General features: G+C 44.2%; 1 protein-coding gene across 2 annotated transcripts in view; it reads left to right on the top strand.

The window, feature by feature from the left end:
* Window positions 1-13,148, top strand: part of MAMLD1 (mastermind like domain containing 1) — an 83,137-nt gene extending 69,989 nt beyond the window's left edge. The window contains exons 3-5 of one of the 2 annotated variants that reach the window (XM_027645235.1): window positions 7,649-7,795; window positions 9,256-9,337; window positions 9,615-13,148. In XM_027645235.1, the coding sequence (XP_027501036.1) occupies window positions 7,649-7,795; window positions 9,256-9,337; window positions 9,615-10,636 (1,251 nt within the window). In that variant the 3' untranslated portion in view covers window positions 10,637-13,148. The remainder of the gene's footprint in view (window positions 1-7,648; window positions 7,796-9,255; window positions 9,338-9,614) is intronic. The other variant, XM_027645234.1, reaches the window with a different exon arrangement.
* Window positions 13,149-25,432: the final 12,284 nt, after the last annotated feature.

The raw sequence follows: 25,432 nt of genomic DNA, 5'->3' as shown, positions 1-25,432 counted from the left end.
TGTCAATATCTTGGTTTTAAAAATTTGATCATGAGGACTACCTAGTCTCAGCCTACTTTGTATCCATTATTTTAGCATATTATTGATCACAGCATTTTGTTTTGTAAGTCATGGTAGTTGATTTTTGACATCCGATACCCTTTTTAGATGTCTGACTAGTTTCATCTGTTAAGAGAGAATAAGGTTTTGAGAGGTTTAACACTGAAAAAGTGATGTGATACTTTGTGCCAGAGCGTGCTTTGTTTGTGCACTTACATGAGAAATCAGGAGTAAATCTGCTGAGTTTTGCATGCAGGCGGGTTTTCATGCAAAGGGCTTCTGAGCAACCAACTGCTATTGAGAGTGAACACTTGGGCATCTGCCTCTGCAAATTGATCCTTTGCGTGCAAAGGAAAAGGAGAATTCATGGAAATGTTAACTTGGAGAAAGCAGGGGATTTGCAAAGTCTCAGTGATACAGATCACTGCAGTTCGCAGAGCTTTTCAGAAATGGGCAGGTAGAGAACTGATTTATCCCATTTGCTCAAGATTTTATGACTTTCACTTTGTTAGTGTGAAATCTTCAGGTTTTTGGGTTTTTTGGTGGGTTTTTTGTTTTGTTTTTTTTTTTTCAGATCTTTTCTGCTCCCCCTAGTATATAAATTCACCAACCAGTCATTGCATTTCCCTGTAGCAGCTTCTGCCGGGTGTTGAGCTAACTTGGCTCCTTTGGAATCTCATCGACACCTCTGAGAGCATGCCTTGACATAACACAAGGATTACTTGAGTCAAACCACTTTATAGATACGAGATGTTGTAGTTTGTCATCACAGCTAATGCAACCTTGTAGAGACAGGCAGAAGGACTACCAGCTGAAATTGGGTGAGATAAATACAGTTTTAGATTATCTCATTGAATTTATAGGCAAGCTGCCCTCCATGGGAATGAGAGCGTGGTGTCAAGGGTTGGAGAATCATGACAGCTGTACAAGCCAAATATAAATATTTTGTTCTTTGCAGAGAATTCAATTTTGGATCTTGACTATATGTTATACAGACAGGTACAAAACACCCATCTCTGCATCTTTGGGTGTATACACAGAAAAACAGAAACAGACACAGTTTATGTTAAAGACTGGTGGGGAGGGATGAGTCCAACCCTAGACTGCTGCTCTCAGGTGGAAGAAAAGTGTGTTAACACTGTGGGCACCCAGTTCTCACTGCCATCAGGGGTCTGGTATAGCCTCCGTGGGTCTCCAGTCTTCCTGAAAAGTTTGCCTTGCGCTTGGGATGGTGGATCAAAGCTGGACTCAAGGCTGCCTTCACCCATGGCCTGGGAGTTCACCTGGGCCAGAGAATCTGCTTGCAGGGGAGCTGCTGTTGCTGGAGTCTTGATCGTGCCTCTTTACAAGCAGCACAGTTCCTGGGAGGTTGTGTGTGTCTGTGACACACTCTCTCTCCCATCTGGGTTGTCCCTCAGGCTCTTGGCTGCTCCCAAAGCTGTTTCCCATGTTCCTTCTAACAACATGATGCCTCACTGCTTGATTACCACGTGCCTGCTAAAGGATGCATTTTCATCTAAAAGAAAAATCACTATTGCAATAATTTACTCTGGATTTTCTGTCTTTCTATTGCTCTAATTGCTGTTGCTCTTCAATTACATGTTTTGATGGATGAAACCCATTCTGAAAATATTGGTAGAGTCTTTGCACAAAAGTGTTAACTAATTTCATTAATTTTTTTAAGAGAGGAAGTGGACTAAGTTCTTATTAAAATTGTGGGTGCATTAGAATTGCACTCTGGATACTTTGATGGGATTTTGTTTTGTTTTGAACAGCATGCAGTATAAGAACAGCTATAGGGAAATGAGTGTTTCATCTGCTTTGCTTTAAGGCAGGAAGGTCCTGATACAATTGCTAGCCAGGTGTGGTGATCTTGTCACTGCTCCTAGCAAAGAAGGGGGACTACCTTTCAAGGAAGCTGTCCATGCTTGTGAGGTATGAAAAGAAAGAAAAACTTAAAAGAACTTTTTTTTTTAACAAAACTGTATACCCACAGATCACTTACAGTCTTCAAACAAAGCCTTTTCCTGACTGACAGCCCCCACGATAAGCTTAGAAACTTGAGTCTGGCAGTATTTCACATGCTTGTGTATCAAGTAAATGGGTGAAAGATGGGTAAAAAAAAAAAAACAGATCCACTGAACTGCACAGTTTGTTTTATCAATGTTCATACATTGTGCTAAAGCAAACACGCAAACAAACTGAAAGCTTTGGAGTATTTCTAAGCTGAAAGACTGTTTTATCTTGAAGAGCATCTCTGAATTGCCAGCAGAATAGAGGAGGGAAAAAAGACAGAAAACTTCCAAAGAGTAAATGGAGAGTTTTGTTAAAGGCAAGAAGCTGAGGTAACCTCTGACTTCTGTGTGAAGCAAGTGACAGTGGCATCTCACAGACATCACACTCTTGAGTGGGTTGACATGATCCTTCTGCCAAACCACGACCCTGGATTTTGTTTACCTTATTTTTATGCATTGGCCCAGCAGATTCACCATCTTAGTATCTAAGTGGACTAACAGCTGTGGAGGCCATGATCCTTCTTTGTAAAGGTGGCATCAAGGTTTCTTATTGGTCCACACAAGGTTACTACACATCAGGGGTCTACATGTGGTTTCTGTGTGGTTCTAAGACATGAAACTCCTAAAACCATAAAATTGGGTGAGGCATTTTTAATGCTATTAGTGTTTTATTTGCTTGGTCTGTAGTACTTGTAGAGTGGTTGTGCCTCTGAGTCTCATTCCTGGGCTTCAGAGCCAAGTGCTGCCCAAGCATGAAGTCCCCACCTCAGAGATGCAGCGTAGCTCCTGGACAGGGTGGGCAGGTGGGAGTGCAGGGAAACACGGGGGCATTAGTTTGAAACCAGTATTTGCATTTCCTCAGCAGAGTGCAGAACTTCCCGTACGTAACACGTGTTCTTAAAATACAGAACGCAACTCGGTTGGTGAAACTGCACCCCACCCCTAGAGAGGAGCTGTCCCTGCCGAGAGCACGAATCCCCCTGGAGCCCCAGCCCAGCAGCCGGGGCCTGGGAGCGGGTCAGTGGCAGTGGCTCTGCTAAAGTCCTGTAGCCATGGTTTTCTGGTTTTGTTTCTTGTTTACTGTGTGATGTCTTGGTAAATACTTCAAACTAAGTTATCTTTGGTTACCAAAAAAAAAAAAAAATCGAACTGGTGGAAAAAGCAGTTTGTCCCGTTCTTGTACTTACAGCAAACATCCACCCTGGGCGAGCATTGCCTTTGGTCTTTTGCTTTTGTGCTGCGGCTCATCTCAACAACCCTTCTGCTTTAAGCTCTGTAATCCCTGGATTCAGCTGGATGCCCCACTGGAAGTGGAGGGGATATTCCTCAAATTAGCAGTGTCTTTTGCAATGGAATAAACTTTTTAAATGCAGGTACTGGAAGTATTTTTAATTAGCCACGTTTCCTTTCTTCCAGTGCTGCTAATGCTTTCAGTGAGGAAGTGCAGCCTTTTCCCAACTCTGCAAATATCTACTGAAATTTGCAGTGCTGCCTGCCTCTCTCAGTAACCTTGCTGTGACCTGGTTATCTGTTAGAACCACAAAGAATTCAGTCTCTAATTAGTCCATCTGTTAACTATTGAAATTCATGACTTAGTTTTATTGTCTGAGTCTTTACCATAATGCTGAATGGTCTCACCTGGCAGCTTATTTCTTATAAAGCAAATGTGCCTTTCCAAGAGCCATTTTGGTGCAGATAACTGTCTTTTCAGCATTGGACAAATGACTCTGTCTAGCAGCCTGCAGTCCCCTTCCTGCCCTCACTGAAATAAATTGTACATCTCGAATAGCTCTGGGCTTAAGTCAATACAATTTAACATGTACAATTTCTTTGTTATATTCTTTGGAGTTACACCGTAAGAGCAGATGGGAAAGTTTAATAATGATAAATGAGTTTAGTGTTTTCACATAGTCCTAAAAAACAATGAATGCTCTTTATTAAAGATTAGAGGGATTTTTACATACTTGCCAAGGAGCGATTAAAGCTCTCGGAAAGTCTTGCTTTTAAATTCTTTTTGGACTGTTTGTTAATGAGGATTCAGAGGAATTAGGGGCCATAAATTTCCTCATTCTCGCTTAAGTGAAGCCACAAAGTGATTACTGGATATATAACTAAGTGCTGAGGACTGAAGTTTATCAACCACGTTCACGCAGAACAATTCATCTCCGCGCTTATTTGCTGCAGTTGTGCATCTTGTACGTAGTCAGATGATGTGTCTGGGCAGGTCGAGCTCGCCAGTGGATTTTTGGAAGGATGTAGATTCATGAATGGACGTGGTAGGTCTCAGTGGGACTGCTTGCACGCCTTCCATCAGGCGGTTGCCTGAGTGGTTTGTTGGACCAGGCCCACGCTCGCTGCTGGGCGCAGGAACGGGCAGATGTGTTTGCCCATCGTGCACAGCTGGGCGGCTGCGGGGCACTGGTTTCACTGGGCTGTGCAGTGCCTTTTACAAGTGCAGTCAGTGGTGGAACACTGACACGAGCAGTATACATTCCTGCAAGCCTGGAGCCTGATTCTTTCCTCCTTGCTCTTGAAACTGATGCATAAGATACAAAGTCAAAAATGCACAGTTAGTCCCAGTGCCTTTTTGAAATTGCCCCACTGGGAAGCCCAGGGAGTGCTGCAGGAGCTCTGGACCTGCTGCGTGAAACTTTGCCTGGCAACAAGAACACATGTTCTCAAACACACTCTCCAATTCCAGGTCTGTGTGGTGTGCCAGTTGGTTAGGGATTCTGGCCATATTAATATGGGTTTGGGGAGGGGAGAATGGCAAAAAAACCCTGATACCTACATGCAAATGTCCTTTTTTTTTTTTTTTTTAAGTCAAAGAATCAGAACCCCCTGTAGCCATCTGCACCCTCCATTGTACAGCTCAGCCACACGGCCCCTCGGGTGGGAACACCCACTTCCATCATTCCCGGCTTCGGCACCAGAATCCTCTCTCTGCTGTCTTCCTGCGTTCTGTAGTGGGATTGTCCAAACTACAGATGAGTTAAGATTATGGCTGGTTTGGCTTGGCCTTACTATGGGAAGGAAAGTGATTTTTCTTGGGGAGCGATGAAAAGGAAAAATGTTTAAAGTTCATTAACCTTTGGTACAGATAGCAGTGTCCTTTAGACTACACCAGAGCTATTCTTAGTCATGACGTGCAAGTGGTTATTTTTTATTGTACAGGAATACAGTAGTTCCCACTAGTGGTGAAAAGAGAGAACTTTTTCCTTTTCCTTTTCGGGTTTTTTTTTTTTTTTGGCTTAACCTAAATGTGAACTTGTAGAAGGCAAGATTTTGAATTAATTCCTTGTCTTTCTATCTATGCTATTTTGTCCTAATTTCCCCCAAAACAAACTGTATATCTATAGATTGTTTCTTTACTGGCTAATTAAGTGTTATACAACTTTGCTCTGAAAAACTCAACAACCCATTCTCTGTATTTGCAAATGAACTTCACTGATTGTCATTATTGCTATAGGGTGCCTGCAGAAAATCCCATATAATTAAGTTGTTGTACCACCACAGCACCAGAGCAACAATTAGTAGTGTGATTTACACTTCTTTACCATTAATAATATGGAAAAATCAACATTATTTTCTTGATGATGTTTAGGAGAAATTAGAATGAGGTGGACATGATTAGGAAAAGAGACTTTAATGTTATGACTTGTTAATGCAATAGCCCAGAGCAAGACATCAGAATGATTGTCCTTGCACTAAACTCATTTGCTTCAGTAAGCACAGACCCTCTGCACGCAACAAGACAAGTTTGGAGGAAATTGGATAGATGGCAGGGATTTTGGTGGTATGAACATTTCAGTGTCTTTCATGTGCAGAGTACACAAACTGAATCCCTCCACTTTCAAATATTCCCCCAGAGGCAATCTGCATTATTCAAAGCTTAACTGTGGCTGCAGAATCCTGTCTGACATGAAAGCAGAGTGCCAGCTTTACGTGAACTTTCATATTTACATCTGTAGTAAATCATATTTACTTTTTTCCTCCCCTTCTCTTTTTCTGTGGGAGAGAGGGAGTAAAATGGGTAGGAGGGAAGGAGGAGGAGGAGAGATGTCCAGCAGAATTGTAAGCAAAGCACCGGTAATAAAATCTAGTCTTATGAGACTGCCCATGAATAGGAATGATAATGAGAGCAGTGATGAGCTGCAGGTTTGTGTCTTTTAGTAAATTATCTAGCAGGCATTTACATTTCATCAATTGTGCTTTTGCATAATAGACCGAAGTGCTACAACAAAAGGAGGCACCATAAAAATGAGTAATTTCAGTGACCTTCTTGGTAATCCCTCTTACAAAGAATATCTTGGAAGGAGTTGGGTGATTCCTCATGGTGAAGCTTTTGTGGAAAGGTGCCCCAGGCCTGAGAAGCTTTCCTGGTGACAAATGCCTTCCAAGGCTTTCTTCTGGCCACTCTGAAACATGGCTCGTATCCTGTTTTCTCCATCTGAGCATGCTTCTAATTGTCAGATGTCAAAAGGCAACAACCATTTTCTTCTTGCTTATCTCCTGATAACATTGATTCTCAAACAAAGGATGTGGGCTTCCATTCTGAAAACAAAGGAAGCATGGCCCAGCTAAGGTTGCTGGATATAATATACATACTTCTGCCTGCCAATAATAACAAAACATCATAAATAATGTAGAAGCTGGATGTGAAAATGGAGAATAGGGAATACGCTGGTGCTGCTGTTCCTGGATACAGCACTCACAGATTCTTGTCCTCAGTGAGGCCTTGACTTATTCCCTCATTTTGTTCTTGTATTTCCCTGAATACCTACCAGCTCTTAAGAAGTTTGGACTTCAGTAATTTTATTTTTTTTTTCCATTTTGGGTTGTGTCTTCATCATGTTCTTGAATTTTTTTCTTTTCTCCCCAACATGCTCTTTCTTTGGAGGCAAGTCCTCAGCTGTCAAAGCCAACTCAGATCTTCCACTGAGAACTTACAACAAGGCTGATTTGCACCAGGCAGGATTTGGACCCACAGCATTCATTACTGATTGATGTTCAGGCATTTTTGCATCTTCTCCTTTCCTTTCTCAATGACCTCTCCTCATTCCTCTGATCATGGAACTCACAAGAACCACTTCAATTCCAGGCCCACATTTTCTCCATCTCTCTGAGTTCCTGGTCTGATGGCACCTTTTCCCTTCTTCTCTCTTTAGTTTGCTCTTTTTCTGTAGCCTTCTCCTTTACATTCACGTGCCAAATCCTACCCTGATGCAACTTTCCTTTCCTTCTGTCTTTCAGTGTAACAGTTGGAGAACTGGTGGGAAATGTGACGCTTTACTCACTGCCAGCCAGGCAGCCCTGACTGCAGCAGTGATAGTGAATCAGTCCCGCAGCCTTGGGCTACTCATGAAGAATTTTGGATTAACCTTTTGCTTGTCTCACTTCTTGTTGTGCTGATGCTCAGATATCAGAGCAGTCCCCTGCACCTCACTGTAACACGCAGGTCCATGTGAATCCATGAGGTGTTTTGGCCTTGGGACAGCCAAAGACCAGAGAGAGGGCATCAGCAGAGAGGATAAGGGCTTCTGTTGTTACCTCCCTGATGAGATTAATTTTCTTTTTTCTGTCTTTCTTGGCAGGATCAAAATCCTGGAATTGTTGCCAGACTTCAGGAGCCAGGCTCCATCCCAAGTGGGGGCTCTGTGCCGGCACCAGCCACGGTCAATGGGTACACGATGAGGAACCATTTATTGAAGCAGCAAATAATGAAGCGACAGCTGATGCAGGTACAATGCCGAGTGCCTCTGTGGGGTGCTGTGCTGTCCCCCTCACTGGGAAGGACAGGACTGACTGGAATGAGGAAATCATCAGTCAGCAAACACCAGGGAGTAACCCTGGAATTGCTAGGCTGAGTCATACTAAGGCTGTGGTGATTCTAGGCCAAGAGGAGCCAAGGCCAAGTGCTGCTCAGCGAGTGCAGATCTGCCCCCGCGTATGCAAGGGAAGGATTTGGTCACCTCCGTATTCCTGCCGTCATCCTTGGTCAGCCACAGAGCTGGGAGGGAAGATGCAGAACAGGGAGGCTTGGAGAGTGAGTCAGCCTCAGGAGAGATGTTCTCCTTGCTTGCCTTTCTCTCTGGTTCCCTGGGGATTTACCAGAGCAGATGCTAGACTCCAGTTTGTCCAGAACTTGACTGGTCTCTTTAGCAACAGAAGCCCCTGTAGGATGTTTGTAATAGGCTGTGTGAGGAAGCCAGGGTGGGGGAATCCCACGGATGAGTTGGGTGAGGCAGCTCTGACCATCTGCCTCTGACTTTCTGAGCGTGCTGCTCGATTTGGGTCAAGGAGACTCATTTCTGCAGATGAGAAATGAGATGAGAAGTAGCTCAGTAAAACCCTCAGTGAAGCCGTGTCCTGCCCATTGATCAAACTCCCTTTCAAAGCCAGCCCTGCCTCTCTGATATTGTTTGGCTTCAAGTTTTACTGGGCTGCTCTAACCCAGCAGGAGCCAGCCCTCAGCTCCCACCATCCACAGACAGCTCCCCAGGTCACAGCTACTGTCCACAGCGGGGATGCGAGTGCAGTGGTAGGTTCTGGGTTCTGGTTCAAATCAGGTCCCTTGGAGTAACCCAGCAATTCCTTGCTGAGGGAGCACCTGCTGTGGATCCCTGGCTCCCTGTGTTCTGGTTAAAAGTGGCAACCAGCTCACAGGGGGATGGTACACAAGGGCAGAGCCATCCTCCAGACAGGGTAAAGGCCACCAGTGCTCTCCTGCTTGGGAGTGTGTCCCTGCAATGCTGCCACACAGTCTGGTCACTAATGGACTTCTGGGCACTTTTTGTCCCCTGATCTGGTGCTTCAGAGAACACATCCAGGTACACATCCCCAGCACAAGAGGCGCTGGGGAGATGCCAGGATTCCTGCAGCCTCCAGCTGCAGCGCACTTGACTCATAGGCTGATGAATACGGGAGTCTCCATGTTTGTCCAGGTCCCCTTTGGCTGCCTGCACAGTATCTACTGAAGGCTGTGCTTCCCAATGCTGGGCTGTCATCGGGACACCTTAGCCAGAAGGGCCATGTGAGCAATTATGGTCTGAAATGAACTGTCTGGGCTGAGTCTCATCAGAGGAGGCAGGGGGGGGCGGTGTATGGGAGAGGTTGTTAATGATAACAGTGGCTACACTTCGTCTGCTGCTCTTGCTTGTCAAGAGACTACAGCTTGACTATTATGCCCCTTGTTTTCCAGGAAAAGCAGAGACAAAACATGCTGGGAGTAACATCTGAGCAGAGGAGTTTGTTTGCAGCTCAGCAGATAAACCAGTTTCAAGGTAAGGAGGGAAATGACATGCTATGAAAATCCTTAAGAAGCCGGGGCCTGGGGTCTACTTAAATACAGACACTTAATGTTTCTCTGCCCTGAATTAAAAGCATTTCACATTTTACCACATATCTTGAGATACCCCCATTTCCTTGTGGCTCCAGTATAATTCTGTTACAAAGAACACAGAGGAGAGGCCCATGACATGGAAGAGAAAGAGCAGGAGTTTTTAAAGGTTCTGCCGCATTTCCAGGGTACTCACAGCTAACATGTCTCTCTGCCCACAGCTGTGCAGCAGCCCCTTCCCACTGACTGCAACCAGGTGATGCCGGCTCCTCCGCCCAACCACCGCATGCTGCCTTCAAACCCGGCCATGCTGCAGAGCACCCTGGGCTCTGGCATGGCCCCAGCCACTGCCAGCCAGAGCAGCGGGACGATGGTGATGATTCCACACAACCCTGGCAAGCAGCAGGGGATTTTCCCACCTAATTCTGACTTTAACATCCCGCTGCGGCCAAGCCAGAACTCACTGGGCATGAACTCGGGGTGCCAGACAGTGCACAGCCACTCCACTGTGCGGCCGGGAATGCCGATGGGAGGCTTCAGTTCTGGTTCCTTAACAAATCACTCTGCAACACAGCAACACTTGAGGCAGCCGAGTATGCCAAGAATCCCCAATGTCTACCCCAACTCATCTGGCCAGATGTGGACGCCGACTACTGTGCCAAGGATGCCAAATCAAAGCCAAATGGATACCAGCATGCAGCAGTTCTCCGGGAACACGCTCTTCTCCAAGCAGAGCGTGAGGCCAAGCACGCCGGGTCAGGCGTTCTCCCAGCAGGCCGTGGTGCCGCCGAATCAGATCGCTCCCGGCGTGCAGGTCAGGCAGATGCAGAAACTGAGCATGGGACAGTCTGGCCAGGGCTTGAGCTCGATGAGTAATCAGAACTTGAGACACAATTTAACCAGGGGACCGTTGCCAGCTATGAATGTTATGAAATCGGTGCCGCAGGGAGTGTCCAGTTTTAACCACCTCAATCCTGCCCCAGGCCTCGGCCCACCGAGCTACCCTTCCACTGGGCAGCCGCCCGACGCCTTCAGCAGGATGAGCGCGGCCGCCGAGCTGCCGCAGTACGACTTTGTGTCCCAGCACAGCAATTCCATCCTGCCCGCCAACTGCAGCGACACCGACTTCCTCGACTCCCTCATGAAGAACAGCAGCAGCAGCAACGACGAAGAGTGGTTGAACAATCTGACAATGATAGATGACATTTTGGGACAGCACGCTCAAAGCTCTGGACACGTTTAGCTCGGAGAGAAGCAGCCTCGTTGTAAATAACGTGCATATGGCTTCGAACAGAACAGACAACCCATGAAAGCCGCCACCTCGTTCAATACAGAGTGAACAGACTCAGCCAATTCTTTGCCTGCATCAAAGCTTAATATTGGCAGTTTTTCAGATGACTGTATATATTTGAATATTTTGTAAATTATGTTTTCCTAAACCTTAAATGTAGAAGTATTTATACTTCTTTGCTGGACTCTTTGTAAATAAATCTATAGCATAACTTTTGGTTTTATTATAGGGATTTCATTATACCTTGTTATAAATATGCAAATAATATTGTTAGTTTCAGTAATACTGTGTATTACAGCATAAAATACTTATGTTTTTGACATAACTTAACACATGATCTAGGGGTGTCATTGCAACCAGACTAAGCAGAAATCAAATGTGGCATCTGTTCTCTCATATCAAGAGGAAAGATTGAAAAGTTGCATTAAAAAAAAATAAAATCCCTAAAAGGAGCTGCTGATTCCCCCGTAGCTCAGTCTTGCAGCCCAGTCCTGGTATGTAGGTCCCATCCAGGCCCCCAGTGCATACAGGGATCTGTCTGCAGAGATCCCTTTGCCAGATCCTGGGCATGTTCTCAACTTGATACACTCCAGTAGGTCAATTCGACCCTGACAACGCGCCGTCGCTGTCCTGCAGTGAGCGTGTGGTTGTGACGTTCCAGCTGCTGACCAGGGTGTGTCCATGTGCCCGGGGGTTGCAGGACTGGGGGCTCAGCGTGGCGTGGCCCGTGGTGGGTCACACTGAAGAGGAGGCACTGCCCGGCCTCCAGCCGCTGAACCCATCAGCGAAAAGGTAACTCTGGTTTGTGCACCTCTGCCATGTATATTTGTAGTGTACAGGTGATTTGTTCCTGGTTTTAAGGCTTTTCATAATTTCTGTTTTAATGTGAGACTTTTTTCAGGGGAAAAGTCTATAAACATTAATAGTTAATTTTTGATGTTTTTCTGTCAGCTACTATTGTCCTATGTATATTTAAGAGTCTGTTTATAAAAGATTCACTGTACTGTAAACTTCTTAAAATGTTCATACTTTGTGTAATCATATTTTAATAGTCACGTCATACTTCGCAATACATTTGTAATATAACGTCAGCTTCAAGCACAGAATGTTTTTTTCTTCATACCATAATAAACTGCCAGGGGAAAATTGCATATCCTTTATGTGCTCATTTCTCAGCTACAGCATTTCGTACCTGCAGATATTTGAATTAATTTGATTTGTCCAGGATGCTACAACGTCAATCTAATAACATGTACAAATGTGTATGTGCTGTTAGTAGAAGCAGTGGGCTAGATGGAGAGTTGAAGCAGGCTTTAATTTTATTTTAAGATGGGATTGCTTAGGCCCACTGTCCTTTTCCAGTGTAATTATAGGTGAATGTGAAATTAATCTTTGTTGGCTTTTTGTTGTTTTGGGTTTTTTTTACGTAGCACCATGTTTATTTCAGTGACAGTTCTCGTGTATAAACACCAAGGGTGAGGTGGTGAGGAGGGGACCTTGTTCATTCCGTGATGCCTGCGAGGGCAGTGGCAGGTATGGAATGTCACTCCTTTGACACAGAAATTGTCTGATTGGAGAACTGGTGCCTGTCCTGCGGGAGGCCAGGCTGGGAGGAAGGGTAGGAAGGAACAGGAAAATTTTAGTAACGTTAAATAAGTGCACAAATAGAATCTGGAGCTATAATTGCCTCCATTTAACTGAGCCAGACGCCACCCCAGCTTCCTAGAGCTGGTGCAGAAAATGTGTCGGTGCTGCCCTTTGTCCCAGGGCATGCTGTGGGCATGGCAAGGCTGAGGAAATCCCCTGGGGGGATTCCATGCTGGAGGGAGGGGTTTGGCAATGGGTCATTCCAGAAGACTTCTCCAGAGCTGGATGGCAGGAAACAGCTCCTGGAGTAAAAAATGAGAGGGGATGTTCAGGGTTTAAAGCAGTTGGGCCCACACTCTGCTGGTGGTGCTCACATGGGGAGGAGACCACTCCAAGTAAAACCACCCCAGGATCTGACAGATCCTTCTGGCTTCCTGATGGCACTGGCAGGTCCTCACGGAGCAGCTCTAAGGGGAATGACCCCAACCAGCTTTGTCTCGAGACTGGCATGTACCTGTATGAAACCAAGGTGAGGAGGAAAGAAGCCAGTTTTTCCAGCAAAGGAAACCAAACAATTGCCCAAAACGGGCTGTTGAACTCGGTAAGTGTGTGAGAGAGGCAGAAATGCCGACTTGCCTCCAGACAGCAGAGAGGGGGAGAAATGCCCGTGAGTGTGTCTGTGGTGAGGACAAAGGTGAGTTTGTTTGGCTGTGAAAACTGGCACCGTTTCAGCAGCTTTTCTGTCACGAGCTGTGTCCTGCCAGGACACGGGGAGTTTCAGGTAGCAGCAGATCTGACCACAGGTCTGGATCCAGAGGCGCCTGAGCCCTCCAGGCCAACAGAACAGCAGGCACTGGTGGCAGAGAAGGCTACTGCCTGCACACTCCTCTTTGGGATATTAATAAAATAGCAAAAGTGCCATCTTTTCATTCTTCGTTTTGTTTGTGTCAATGCACACTTCAGTTTTTCAGTTCTGCAGGATTTGGGTTAAAAACAGTGCAGGGACGATGTCTTCAAAAGCCCAGTGTTCTCCACAGAATTTACGAAAACAGTTTATCTTGTACCTGTGTTGTGTACCCACTTATTTTCACTCTGGTGGCGTTTCTTTGTTTGTTTGGGTTTTTCGTTTGTTTGGTTTTTTATCTAGCTTTTCAGCTGGTAGAGCTTTTCACCCCTCCATATCCCAGTTCCTTGCGCGTGAGAGGGAATGATGATCCTTCCTTGCCACAGAGGTGGTGTGAAGAGTCAGGACTATATCAAGCTTGGAAGAAGAACAGGGCTAAGTATAATTATTATTATCCTGCTGTCTCTGGTTGCACTTGAAACTGCTGATTAGTAAACGTGTCTTTTGGGGAGTTGGCACAACCGCAGTGGCCAGTGCCCTGCTTGGGTTACAGCCCAGGAGTGGGGCTGCTGCCTCTCCCTGGGTCAGCCAGCAGCTCAGGCTGCAGCACAGGCACAGGGATGTGTGGGGTGAAGGCATAATGACTGTGGAGGAACATTGCAGGAATTGGAGCATCAGCACGGCAGTTCTGGTTGGTGTCACAGTTAATGATCACAGTAAATTGTCTGTTTTGTTCTGTAAAAAAATACCTCTGTCTGTACTTTGCCTTCTCTTTTCTTCTCTCTGTTTAAAGTGTGAAAATGCCCAAAGTCTCATCCTGCCTTCGCTCTCATGGTCTGTGTCACTAAGGTGAACAGTTACAGCTAGTGAGGGCTAGCAAGGGAGTAGGACTAAATATGTCTGCGTGGTTCTCCTGCTGTGTTTACTGGACCAGCAGATCACCCCACAAGACATACATAGACTTATGCCACGAGCCAAATTCTGCTACCTCACATGCAGAGTAAACATGGAATTGATCTCCTGAAGGCAGTGGTGTAGCATGGGATTTACACAAACATTAATAAGAGCAGCATCTGGTGCTGTGGCAGTGCAAACTGAATCTGGATCTCTAGAATAGTTACAAGGGATGAAGTGTCTGACAGCACTTGCTGTTGAAAGCCATCATTTATTTTCTGTACCAGTTACGTCACCAGACTGCCCTCATAATTATGGCCATGAAAACAGAGGCAAGGCAGTAAGCTTTTCCTCTTGGGTTCTAAAATAACATCAAATGCCTATAAAGGCCAGAATTTCCAAAGACCTGAGCTCACTAAAAGCCTGTCTCACAGAAGGGTTAGTAGGATAGGTAAGCCAGACTTGCTACGGAAAAATTCTCTTTGTGGATTGTATTAATCTAAAGCAACCCATTTACGACAAGGGCAAAACAGAAAAACACACTCATTCCTATCAGGCAGTACACAGGGAGCACCCAGGAATAGATGTCGTGGGAGCCTAGATCAGACAATTTCCCTGGGAAGCATAGCCCTGACTTATGCAGAACCTGAGCCCTGCTGCTCAGTGGCTCTCTAGGATTGATTACATGTCTGTCCTAAGAAGCTTTCAACAAAGGAAGCTGCACTGATGTTGAAGTGTAAGGTCAAGCTCTCCTCTTGTGTAGGATGTTGTAAATCAGGAGCTATTCCACTGCCTGCCGCAGGGTAACCCCTGATTTACACCACTCTGGGAGCAGAGCGAGCACCTGGCAAGAAGCTGGCACTTGTCTCGTGGTCCTGCCTGGATGGCCCCGCACGGTGGGAGAGGTGCCGCAGATGTGCGGGGTGGCCCCAAGAGAGGACGCGCTCCGTGCCGGCACCTGGTCACAGGGCAGGCAAGGACGAGGGGAGGGGTGAGGATGAGCGGCCGGTCACTGCACCGGCTCTGCCTCCTTTTCTGCTGCCGTCTGCACTGACGGGCAGGTGGCACACGGCCCCGGGGGGACTCTTGGCCCTGGCACATCTGCCCAGCCAGCTATTCAGGCTGAGCTCAGGTTTTGGTGCTTAATGCCAAATTAATGCCTGTTTCACCTTCTATTCCCTGCTGTATCTATAGCATATTTTAAAAAAATATATAAAAGAGTCTGGAAGAGAGTGAGGTGTTTTAAATACCAATAAGGGTCTCTCCTGGGCAAGCTAAAACAGAAGTACTGGTCGGCAGCTGCAGGAGTTACTGAGAACTTGAGACTCTGGCTGGTCAAGAGGCCTCCTGTGTACAATCTTGCATGAAACCGGGGACAGGCGCCTTATTAAAGCAGTCGGGCTGAAACCACTGGTGCTGTAGTTAATCACAGCCATTTTTGTTGCTCCCTCCCGTCTCACTCGATGGGTTTGTAGCACTGTGCAGAACAAATACACTGTTTTATGCACGTCTTGATCCACTTCCCATTACGCGGCAGGTCTGGGACTTGGCTTTCGTCCTCGCTCTGCCCGAGGCAGCCACTCGCCTGACAAGGGCTTGTGCAGTGTGGGGCTGTGTGATTTGGGCTGTGTGTGCTGGTGCTGGGCCCTGTGTGCCCCCTGTGTAACCACATGCACGTGACCATGCTCATGGTGAGGCCATGGAGGCCGATTTCTTTGCTTTCTGGAGCTCAGGAAGTAGAGACATTTGGAATTTTTTTTTTTCATTTTATCAAGGTTGGCATTACAGTAGTCTGGGTTGCATCATAGCTATGTATGTGTCAATTAAAACAACCCACAGCTACAGCAGTGATTTGTCCCCACAGCCCAAAGGGCCCTTTGCTGCGTGGATGAACCCCGCTGCCAGTCTCAACATGTATCAAAGCCAGAAACCAAGTAAGAAGCTCCTGAGGTTTGTGCATCATGTTGTTTTTGTCCTTATCAAGGTTTTTGATGCTGCAATTTAATGTCTGAGCTTTAAACAACTTGGTTGGAGAAAAAAAAAACAAATGCCATTTAAGCTCAAAGTTGGATTTGTATTAAAAAAGGACATTTTAATTGTTCTGATGTTGCCTTAATCCCTTTTCAAGGAATGAAAGGACCCGCATGCTGACCCTGCTGGGTTCCACGTCCTGGAGCTGTGCTGTGTTTGATGAATGGTTGGGACAGACAAGACCCAGGGCAGTGGCAGGGGTGGTGAGACTAGTCTATTTTCACTCCCTGAGGAGTAACCAGCCTGAAGCTATAAAGCTGTGAAATATCTTTTTTTCTTTGCTAGTATAGAGCTGTGCTTGACTCCATCCAGCTGCAGAAACATGCTTTGTTTCAAGTTTACAGACTGCTCCTTGTCAGCCCTGCCGACTTTGTATGGCAGCCAGGGAAACAGAATTACCTGGGAGACCGAGACCCTTGTTTCTTTCCTCTTCTCAGCCCATAAATTATTATTCTCCCTCACCTATTAGCTGGCTGGACTCTTTGCCTAAGCGGTTCCCATTAACCCCCTGTTTGAGCCTCACAATCCTTAATAAATATATATGTTTTCCTGTGCTCTTTCAGGATAGTTGATGATGTCCATTAACAGCAGCGGACTGTGAGGCACAAAAGGCTCAGGACTCGAATCCCAAAGATATTTAAGCGCCTAATGAGGCAGGCAGACACCAGTAGGATTTTTCAAGTGTGGTTAAGCAGGACCAGCAGCTACTTCTTGCAGGCAGTGGATTGTGTATTCCTGTCAGAGGCTGTGCACAGCTTTGGACTTTGTTTTGCAGTTCCGAGAGGATAAGCTGGTTGTTTCTGTATGGTTTGTTGTGGGCAAAATGGGACTGTGAGTCAGGGCCCTTGGTGTCTTAATTTTCCAACCTCAAGAGTCAGTTGGCTCATTCCGGCCAGGGAGAGCATGCAGCCCAGCAGGTAGGCAGTGGAGGATGAGCCATGGATTTCACCTCTCTCCTGTGCAAGCACTTTGCTTTACTCAATGCCTTGTTCCCACCTCTGGGACATGGCACACCTTGCCCTGCCAGAGGTCTTGGGCTCACATGAAAACAGGAGTGGGTCACTCTTCTTGGCCAATATTCCTGCCTACGAACTCTTCTGAAGTGCCACCTGTGCATCTTGAAGAGCAGGTGGAGTCCTGCTCCTGCTTCAAGCCTCCAGATATTTACTCTGCTAAGGTTTTTGGTTTATGACATGTGGTACACTACTAATACTAATGCAGCAAGTACCCAGACAGCTACCAGGGGAAAGAAGACCTGTGAGGAGATAGCAGGAGAAAAGGGGCAAATTTGAGTTTTGATCCAACTCCAGAGGAAGCAGAAGGGGAAACGAAGGAGGGAGGGAGCACAAATACACTGGAGACAGCATGACTAGAGCTTCACTTACAGCCTCTAGTGACCTCTCCTCCTAGGGACAGATCCTGTGGCACAGTCACATCCCCACCCAGACCAGGGTATGCAGAAATGTAATTGTGTTTCTTTGTCAGTGGAGAGCTGGATATGTGAGAGGGTGGGTTTGCACTGCTGATTGCTGTGGAATACTCTTTTGCTGCTTTGCAGAGCCCATTCCTTCCTTCAAGGTGGCTTTCTAGCCTAGTGGTGAGCTCATCACTGTAAATAGGGAGCTGCTGGTCTCTGCGCCTCAGTTTACCTACCCATACAACTGAAATAGTCCCTGATCCACAAATGGCTTGAGGGTAACTGTTTAACACTGACAAAGTGCTTTGAGCAGCTAGGACTGCAAAAGTGCCAGATATTATTATTAGTTCCATGTCCTTGCTTTCTATGTCAACCAGATCAAGGAGCCTCCTGGTACTGTAGCAGCCTCCTGCAGCACCTGCTCCCCACACAGCACAGGCCACGCAAAGCAGATTAGCCCACAGCTGGCCTTTTCAGGCCAAGGGCAGCAGTTCCCACTGCCTATGGTGGGGGACTGAGTATCCAAAGAAAAATTTAAACTAAATACTTGTAAATATTTGGTTGCAACAGGCTGAGTTTTGCTGCTTGACTGAGAACCCAATCACTTGTTTAAAAGGGAAATGGGGGTTTACAGCAATGAATCTCAGGCCATGTTCTGAATGCACCAGGAAAATTTGTGTGGTGGTGGTGTTCCACAGTTTGTGGGGTAACAGTGCATTTGTAGTTATTTGTATTCACTCAGAGACTGAGTTCATGCTGTTCAGCTACACAAGTACTCCAAGAGAGTATCTGCTCTTGGATTCACAATTCAGCTTTGCTGCATTACTTGACCAGTTTTCCTCAAACACTGGAAGTGATTTCTTACAGATCTGGTATTTCTAGCTATTCTGACATTTTAACTAAAATATGCTTGCTTGCCTTTTTTTTTTTTAATCTCTTCACATACCTAAATATTTCCTTTATTTTCTTCACAGAATCCTTCACACACCTGTGGACTGCCATGACTGGCTGTAAATAGTGGTTGATGGGAATCCAAGGCTGCAAGAAGCGAATGGGTAACTATTTGGAAAGTGATCCCCTTCAGTCTGTTCGAGACCCCTAGACCTAGTGTATTTTGAATTTGGTACAATTAACCAACAGTGCAAAGTCATTTAGTCGGGGAGGTGTGAGGGTGTACCTAGATAGATACACACAGAAATGATTGCATCAGAGTCATTCTCAGAGGGACCTGGCTAGAAGTGAGTTGTGATATAGATACAGCATTCAACAGAGGAGTCAAACATTATTTACTAGAGGTAGCAAAAAAAGGTCATTGCATCCTGGAATGGTTACCAGTGTACAAACCAGGAAACATGCCCACAATTCCAGCTGCTATGCCAAAAGCTAACATGCTGAGCCATGCGTAGATCTGCCATCACAGGCTCACACTTTTCCAGCACTCTGTAATTCATGATGGTATAAAACTGCTTCATCTTGCAGACATCTCCATGATCGACTGGTTTAGAAACTCAAACCTGACACTTCTTGAGCTTCTTATGGATGGCTAATGTGCTCAAGAGTGTAGCAAGACACCATCTGCAACCGTGCTTGGCGTGGCATGAAATCAGACAGGGAGGCTCTTTTCATCTTCTCGCATCTTTGAGGTCTGATCCCAAAATAATGTTTTCATTTTAATTTTCTGTCACTGGGTAATTGTATTCCTGATAGCTGTAGTACCTCCTGTTCCACATCCTCAAATCATCCTCGAACTTAAACTCTGAGCTATTCTAGAGAGCAAATATCTTCTTTGTGTATTTTATGCAGTGCCCAACACAATGAGGCCCTGGTTTCAAGATGCTACAATAATACTACTAATAAATAATAACTCAACACTGAGATTAACACTGCCACACAGAGACCTTCTGATTTGGTACATTAACTTCTTATTCTTTTCATGCTGTGAATGTAAGCTGTAGCTGGAGATAAAAAGTGCTGTGAAGATTACTGTAAGTACTCTGATCTTCTGAACCCTGAATGAGGGTCGCTGTTGTATAATAAATTGCATTAAAATATAAATGAAAAGAAATCATGTACAATTTTTCCAGCAAGAATTATTCACAAGAAGCTTCATGGAAGAAATGACTGCATTAGCTCCAATAAAAGCCATTATTTCCTTCAGATGGCTGCTTGAAGCTTTGCTAATTGTCTGAAGAGCCTATATCAACACCTGATGTGATATTCAGGCTGCTGAAGACCTCACTTGTCTCAGTGATTTTGCAGAACTGAGAAAGGGTTTGTTTCACTCATTAGAGCAACTAAGGAAATTCAACTTCACAATAAAATTATTTTCTCCTGTTCACCAGAGTGCAAAGATGAGCCAGGCCAGATGATCCACAGCAGCATTGCTCTTTCAGTCCCACAGGAATGATCCTTGGGCCCTTGGGAGTTAAGAGAAAGATCTTTATTGATTGCTGCAATGGAGGTTCCTGCTAACACCACAAATGCCAGTTGGTTTTAATCCTACCCATAAATGGCAATTTTCTCTAACGATGAAAAAGAAAATTACATTTGAAACCCATTTTCTCATCTCCCTACCATGACATATTTAGGCAAACTGACTATGTTGGTGTGTTTTTGATGTGTTTTCTTTTTTATTATAAAGGATTACACCTCAGAAGAACAAGATTAGATCCATTTTTCCTTACAGAACATGGTCGGAGAAATTTGCATTAAACCAAAATCAGTAAAGCATGAACCCTGGAGAACCCAAAGTTCCTCTCATTTCATTGAGCTGAGAACTGGCAGCCTCTGCTGACATAGGCTTGAATCCAACCTGAAGTTCATCACCAACACCTGAAAGTGCAGAATTTCTTCCAAATTAATGTGTCAACTGGGCTTTAGAGAGAGAAATCAGAAAAGCTCTGGTGAGCAGTAGTGGCTGGAAGAGGTTGCCAACTTGTTGGTTGCCTATCCTGCATAAGCAGTCACTTCTGTTGACAACATGACAGCAAATACTATCATGGAAATCAAGCAAAAATATGTTCTAAATAGATGCAGATCCTAAAGAGGAAGGGGAAAGGCTTTCCAAGGGCTGATCTTTCTGCAGGCTCTCTGGCTGTTTGGCAGCCGCAGTTTGCTGCCTGGAGCATGTCTGAGTTTTACAGCTACCTACCTCCTCTTTGTTGGGGGATGATCTGAGAGGGGCTGCGTCGTGTTTTCCAAATGCACAGATATTGCACTGCGAGTAGGAAATGCTGGTTTCCCACCCTGTCAACATTCGTGACTCTTGAACTATAAACCAAAAAGTTTTTCTGAATAGAGCATGTATTTAATTCTGTTGTGACAGCCCATCTCTGTCGTGCTTATTTGCATACTTAAAATTACACTTAAAATAACTCATATGCTGAATTTTAAGTGATTCAGACACTACTGTGGTTTAAGCTGCTCATGTGTGGACCCTGACAGTAGGAGGAGGGTGTTGGGGGGTCCATCTTGCACAGCTTTTTATGCTGATGAAACCATTTAATGCTAACATGCTTTTGCTTTTATAAGGTATTTTAGCTTTAACCACTTCAGTCCTGCAGTCTCAGCTGCCCTGTGTCACTAGAATTTCTTCAGGATTTGAATGAAACCTCAGCCCTTTGGAGAACTTCAGAGCACAGAGCAAAAGCTAAGCACTTAACAGGTATTAGTCTAAAAGGTCCTTCTGTTTTACTAGCTGTAGTTACACATTTAACAGGTAACTTTCTATTGCAATTTACATTTATGTGTACTGGAAGCTTATGCCTTTGTGTGCTATTTAATTTAAGAGGATTTTCTTCTATTTCTCTTAATTAGGGGCATTGTTCTGCTAAAATTAATTCGACTATCAGTTCGGGTAATTCAGTGGATATTACTAGCTTCCATTTGTTTGGTTCTTCTAATCCAAATTCATTCCAGTCCTCTTAAAATCTTTACTTACTATGCAAATTAGGTATGATACATGTGAGAATGAGTTTGTCTTCCTGTGAAATGCAGCTATTTCTCAAATAAAACATACTAACTGCTTCTAATATTTGCATGAAGAAAATAATAGGGTTTTTTCCTACCTAAGTATAGAATCAGTAAGTACCTGATATTAATTTTCTCTGTCTTGAAAGACAAAGAATCAGCATCTAATAGAAGGTATCTGCTTACCAGTCTCAGCAGATGTGTATATTTATGTGCATACACATATTTAGGTATATGCATGCATCACTGCCAGGTTTTGGTGACGGCAGTGCTGTGTATGCAAACCCAGGTATCTGAAAGCAAGCCAGAATCTGCCTGGGATCACAATAACAAGTATGTACATTCAGCCAGTGTTTCTGAAAATACTTCCCAAAATACAATTGCTATTTCCAGCCCTTGGGAGCCACAGGATCCAGAAATACAACAAGCCTCTTATATAACTCACCTTATTGCTATTGTGAGTCAAGCAGCAAGGGGCAGATTATTTTTTTTCAGGGTGCTATAGGTGTTTTATTTGGTAACATGTTACTTGATAAAGAAACGATTAGGCTAATTGAAGGAAAAGCTAGACAGAAATAGGTTAAAGAGGTCTTAAAGTACAGCTTAAAAGAATTAAATCTGGCGGTCTTTATTTAGCAGAGACAAAAATAAACATCAGGTTAAAAACAAAGGACAATGACAGGAAACAAAGGGTGTAAGTAGCACCACGCTAGAAAAGCAAAAGATCCACTGATATACCATATCTTTTCTAATATCTAACTCCTAAAAGGAAAAAAAATGTACACATGTGAACATACAGACATACCTACGGATGTATGATATGTTTAACACTTCATTGTCTTTTCCAATTTATCTGTCACAGGCAACTAAAACAAAGAGAAAATTATTGTGCATTAAATGGATATAAATAATTTTTCACTTGACCTATGGGCTTGATTTAAAGATGCAGACTCCCCAGCTCCACTTGGTTTTGCCCCCTTACTCTCCATAACAGTAGGAAAACAAGCTAATATTATTATCAGGTATGCTCCCAAATTGCACTTTGATATGATCAGTCTCATAATACCTTAGTTCCCCCTGGCATGGCAGTTCTACATGTGTATTTATTATTTGCATTACCATAGTGCTGCAAGAGCCTGATATGGATTGGGGTCAACACTGAGAGCTTTACAAAGGATGAAATGAGAGAACTGAGGAATCCGGGCAGGATAGGTAACATAATGAACTGTGACCCTGCATTGCAGACATTACAGGAAGGAGAGGTTTGAAGAAAAATTACCAGCAACTTTTGGGCTGTTTATAGGATCTTTTCAAATAAAAGGCAGCCAAAGGAATGCACAGAAGAACCTGTTTAAAGGTATTACAAGGCTGTGAGAACTGGCATCGTGAGCTGAATGGAGCTGTAGTTAGATGTCAGCAGGGAATGGCAAGTAGACAGGCTACTGAGACCTTCCAAGGTAAAGACATGTAGGTAAGAATCCACAGGACAGAGTAGGCTGAGTTAGCACACGGATGGAAAGAGTGGAATAACATGGTGAAAATGACAGACTAAGAAAAATGGTCACTGTAGCAGCATTCTCAATGAGTAAAACAAGGTTATATTTTTCAAGGCCAAAGGAAAGGATGTTGCAGTAATTGAGATTTGAGAAGATGGGAGTTTAGCTATATGGACAGATTTAGACATAGTCTGACCATAAAGGGCTAGGGAAAGGTCTGAGTCAAAGATGATTACATACAGACAGATAATAGCGTAATAGATAAAGTAGAGAGTACTTGTGGGAGAAGGCTTGACACTATTTTAACTGTACTGAGCTGAAAATGACATTAGCATTGTCAATTAACCAGTTTTTATCCAGATGGTCCAGGGATTGGAGGCTGGAGTATTTGTGTGCCGTCTGGGCTGATTACAACCCAGGCACCATATCCTGCAGTACAACAGAGCGAGGACCAGGCTCAGAAATAGAGACAGCCTAAACATCCCCGAACCACGCTCACACACCAAATGTTAATAAAGCATGCTCTTGCAGGTTCAAATAGTTACCAGGGGAATCATCAGTCAGGGGACTCAAAGCACATTTCTTTCAATTCACATCATCTTCAGTCGTCTGACCACGCAGGTGTGGGTCTCAAGGGGTGTTTGTGACTGTGTGAAAAGGAAGGTGAAGTCCCACAGAAGAGTCATAAGATAAGAAGGTACCAGAGATATAAGCTAAGAGTTTATTTATGAAAGCACGTCAATCTGCAATGAAGAGGCATAGCTGGGAAAAAACTGAGTGGAAAATGTTGTTTGGGCTGTGGTTGTAGTACACATTACCTTGGGATAAAATGTGGATTAACTAGAGCAGCGACCCAAGGAGAAAGGCCTGGTTAATGTCTACTGGAAGCCAGAAGGCATGTAAGAAACAGTCCCTCAAAAATGTGCCAGTAGGTGCATTAGAAATGTAGGAGGATAAAAAAGGAGAGGTCGGTCACTGAACAAGGGCGGAGAGAATTTCACTTCACAGATTCAGGTAGAATAATAGTTGTGATCATTAGAGGTTATATGAGCAAGAGGCTGTTTGAGACTTTATCTTTTGAAAGAAATGCAAAGGGAAGAAGCCAAGTTGGAAAAGATCTAGGACAAAATTACCGGAAACAAATTTATGAGAACATTTGTGAAGAGCACTTTTAGTGATCTGAGTCATGAAGTGTCAGAAATGAGCAAGGAAAAAAAATCTTTCAGTTTCCATGATGTCAGAGAAAAGCTTTAAAACATGATTTGAATGAAATCTTGAATGAATGAGCAAATAAGAAGGATCCTCTGTGTGTATACATACACATATGCGTAGACCTGTATATATAACTGCATATATATATGTATATGTATACACCCATACATGATTTATAATTTACAGTTGAAAATACAACACTGGAATCAAGCAAAGCAAGACTTCAAAAACTACATCAGTGAATTTTCTAGCTGATGTTTGCTGAGAGGATGATGTCAAAAGCAAAGGTGTATCATACCAGAAATCAACAGACAAAACTGTGTGTGTGAGGGAGGTTGAACTAACATTTCATCTCCTTTTGTTCACTGCTTGGTTCTGCTGCTTATTAATATAAAACACATAGTTCCATGCTTATTGTACAAAAATATGTTTCGCTCCAGAATAATTTTTTTCCATCATAAGAGGCAGCAGCCCAAATCCCTTGTGGTTTTTTGGGTTTAATTTTCTAAAGTTTTTCGAATTCCAGATGTAAATTGTTGATAGTAAAGAAGATACCTAAAAGTAATGAATAAAATTGTTGTTAAAATGATTGTCTCGTGGCTCCTTCTGAAAGTACAAATGCATGGCTGAAGTGTCTGGTACAAAATGCATGGTTCACCTCTAAGCGCCTTTAGCTCAGAGTCAGCTCTCCAGATGATGTAAGTATTTATTCATAGACAAAAAATAACTGCCAAAATTAAACTGAAGAAAGACTTTTTCAGGAAGACATAGAAAAACAGAGGTGATAGTTGTTGGTATGACACTTGTGAACTGGTAGGAGACATTATCCCTCCCAAAGGAGCCAGTGGCAGCCCTGTGCTGGTGTGATGGGACACTGCTGAGGCTGAGATTTGCCTTAAACTGAGTATTGAGTTCCTAATTGTTCGGTATCCGAAGGGACTCAAGGTTACTTTTTGTATTGTATTATTCCTCTTATTTTTTCTTTGATCAGCTCTTCTGTGGTATCCAGTCCTGTGAGCAGGGAGGAATTACCCTTCCACTGGCAGGGGAACAACTTAGGGTAGGTCACACCTCTGGAGAAGCTGGACATTGTTGTTCTGTAACTCAAAAATATGTTTTATAACATCAAAAAAATGCATGGCAATATCACAAATCCCCTTTTCCTGAGAGCATGGAGCATCAGACAGCAGAGGGTCCCAAATCCCACCGTGCCCTCCAGACATCCACAGCTACTCCCTTTACTGTGATAGTGGCCATTTCATAAAGAATTTTTATTTAATTTTTTTTTTCAATTTTAT

The sequence above is a fragment of the Corapipo altera genome, unplaced genomic scaffold, assembly GCF_003945725.1.
Source record: "Corapipo altera isolate COAL_440 unplaced genomic scaffold, ASM394572v1 65, whole genome shotgun sequence".
NCBI classification, from domain to species: domain Eukaryota; kingdom Metazoa; phylum Chordata; class Aves; order Passeriformes; family Pipridae; genus Corapipo; species Corapipo altera.
The sequence above is the reverse complement of the archived record's forward strand: the minus strand, read 5'-3'. Positions and strand labels throughout refer to the sequence as shown.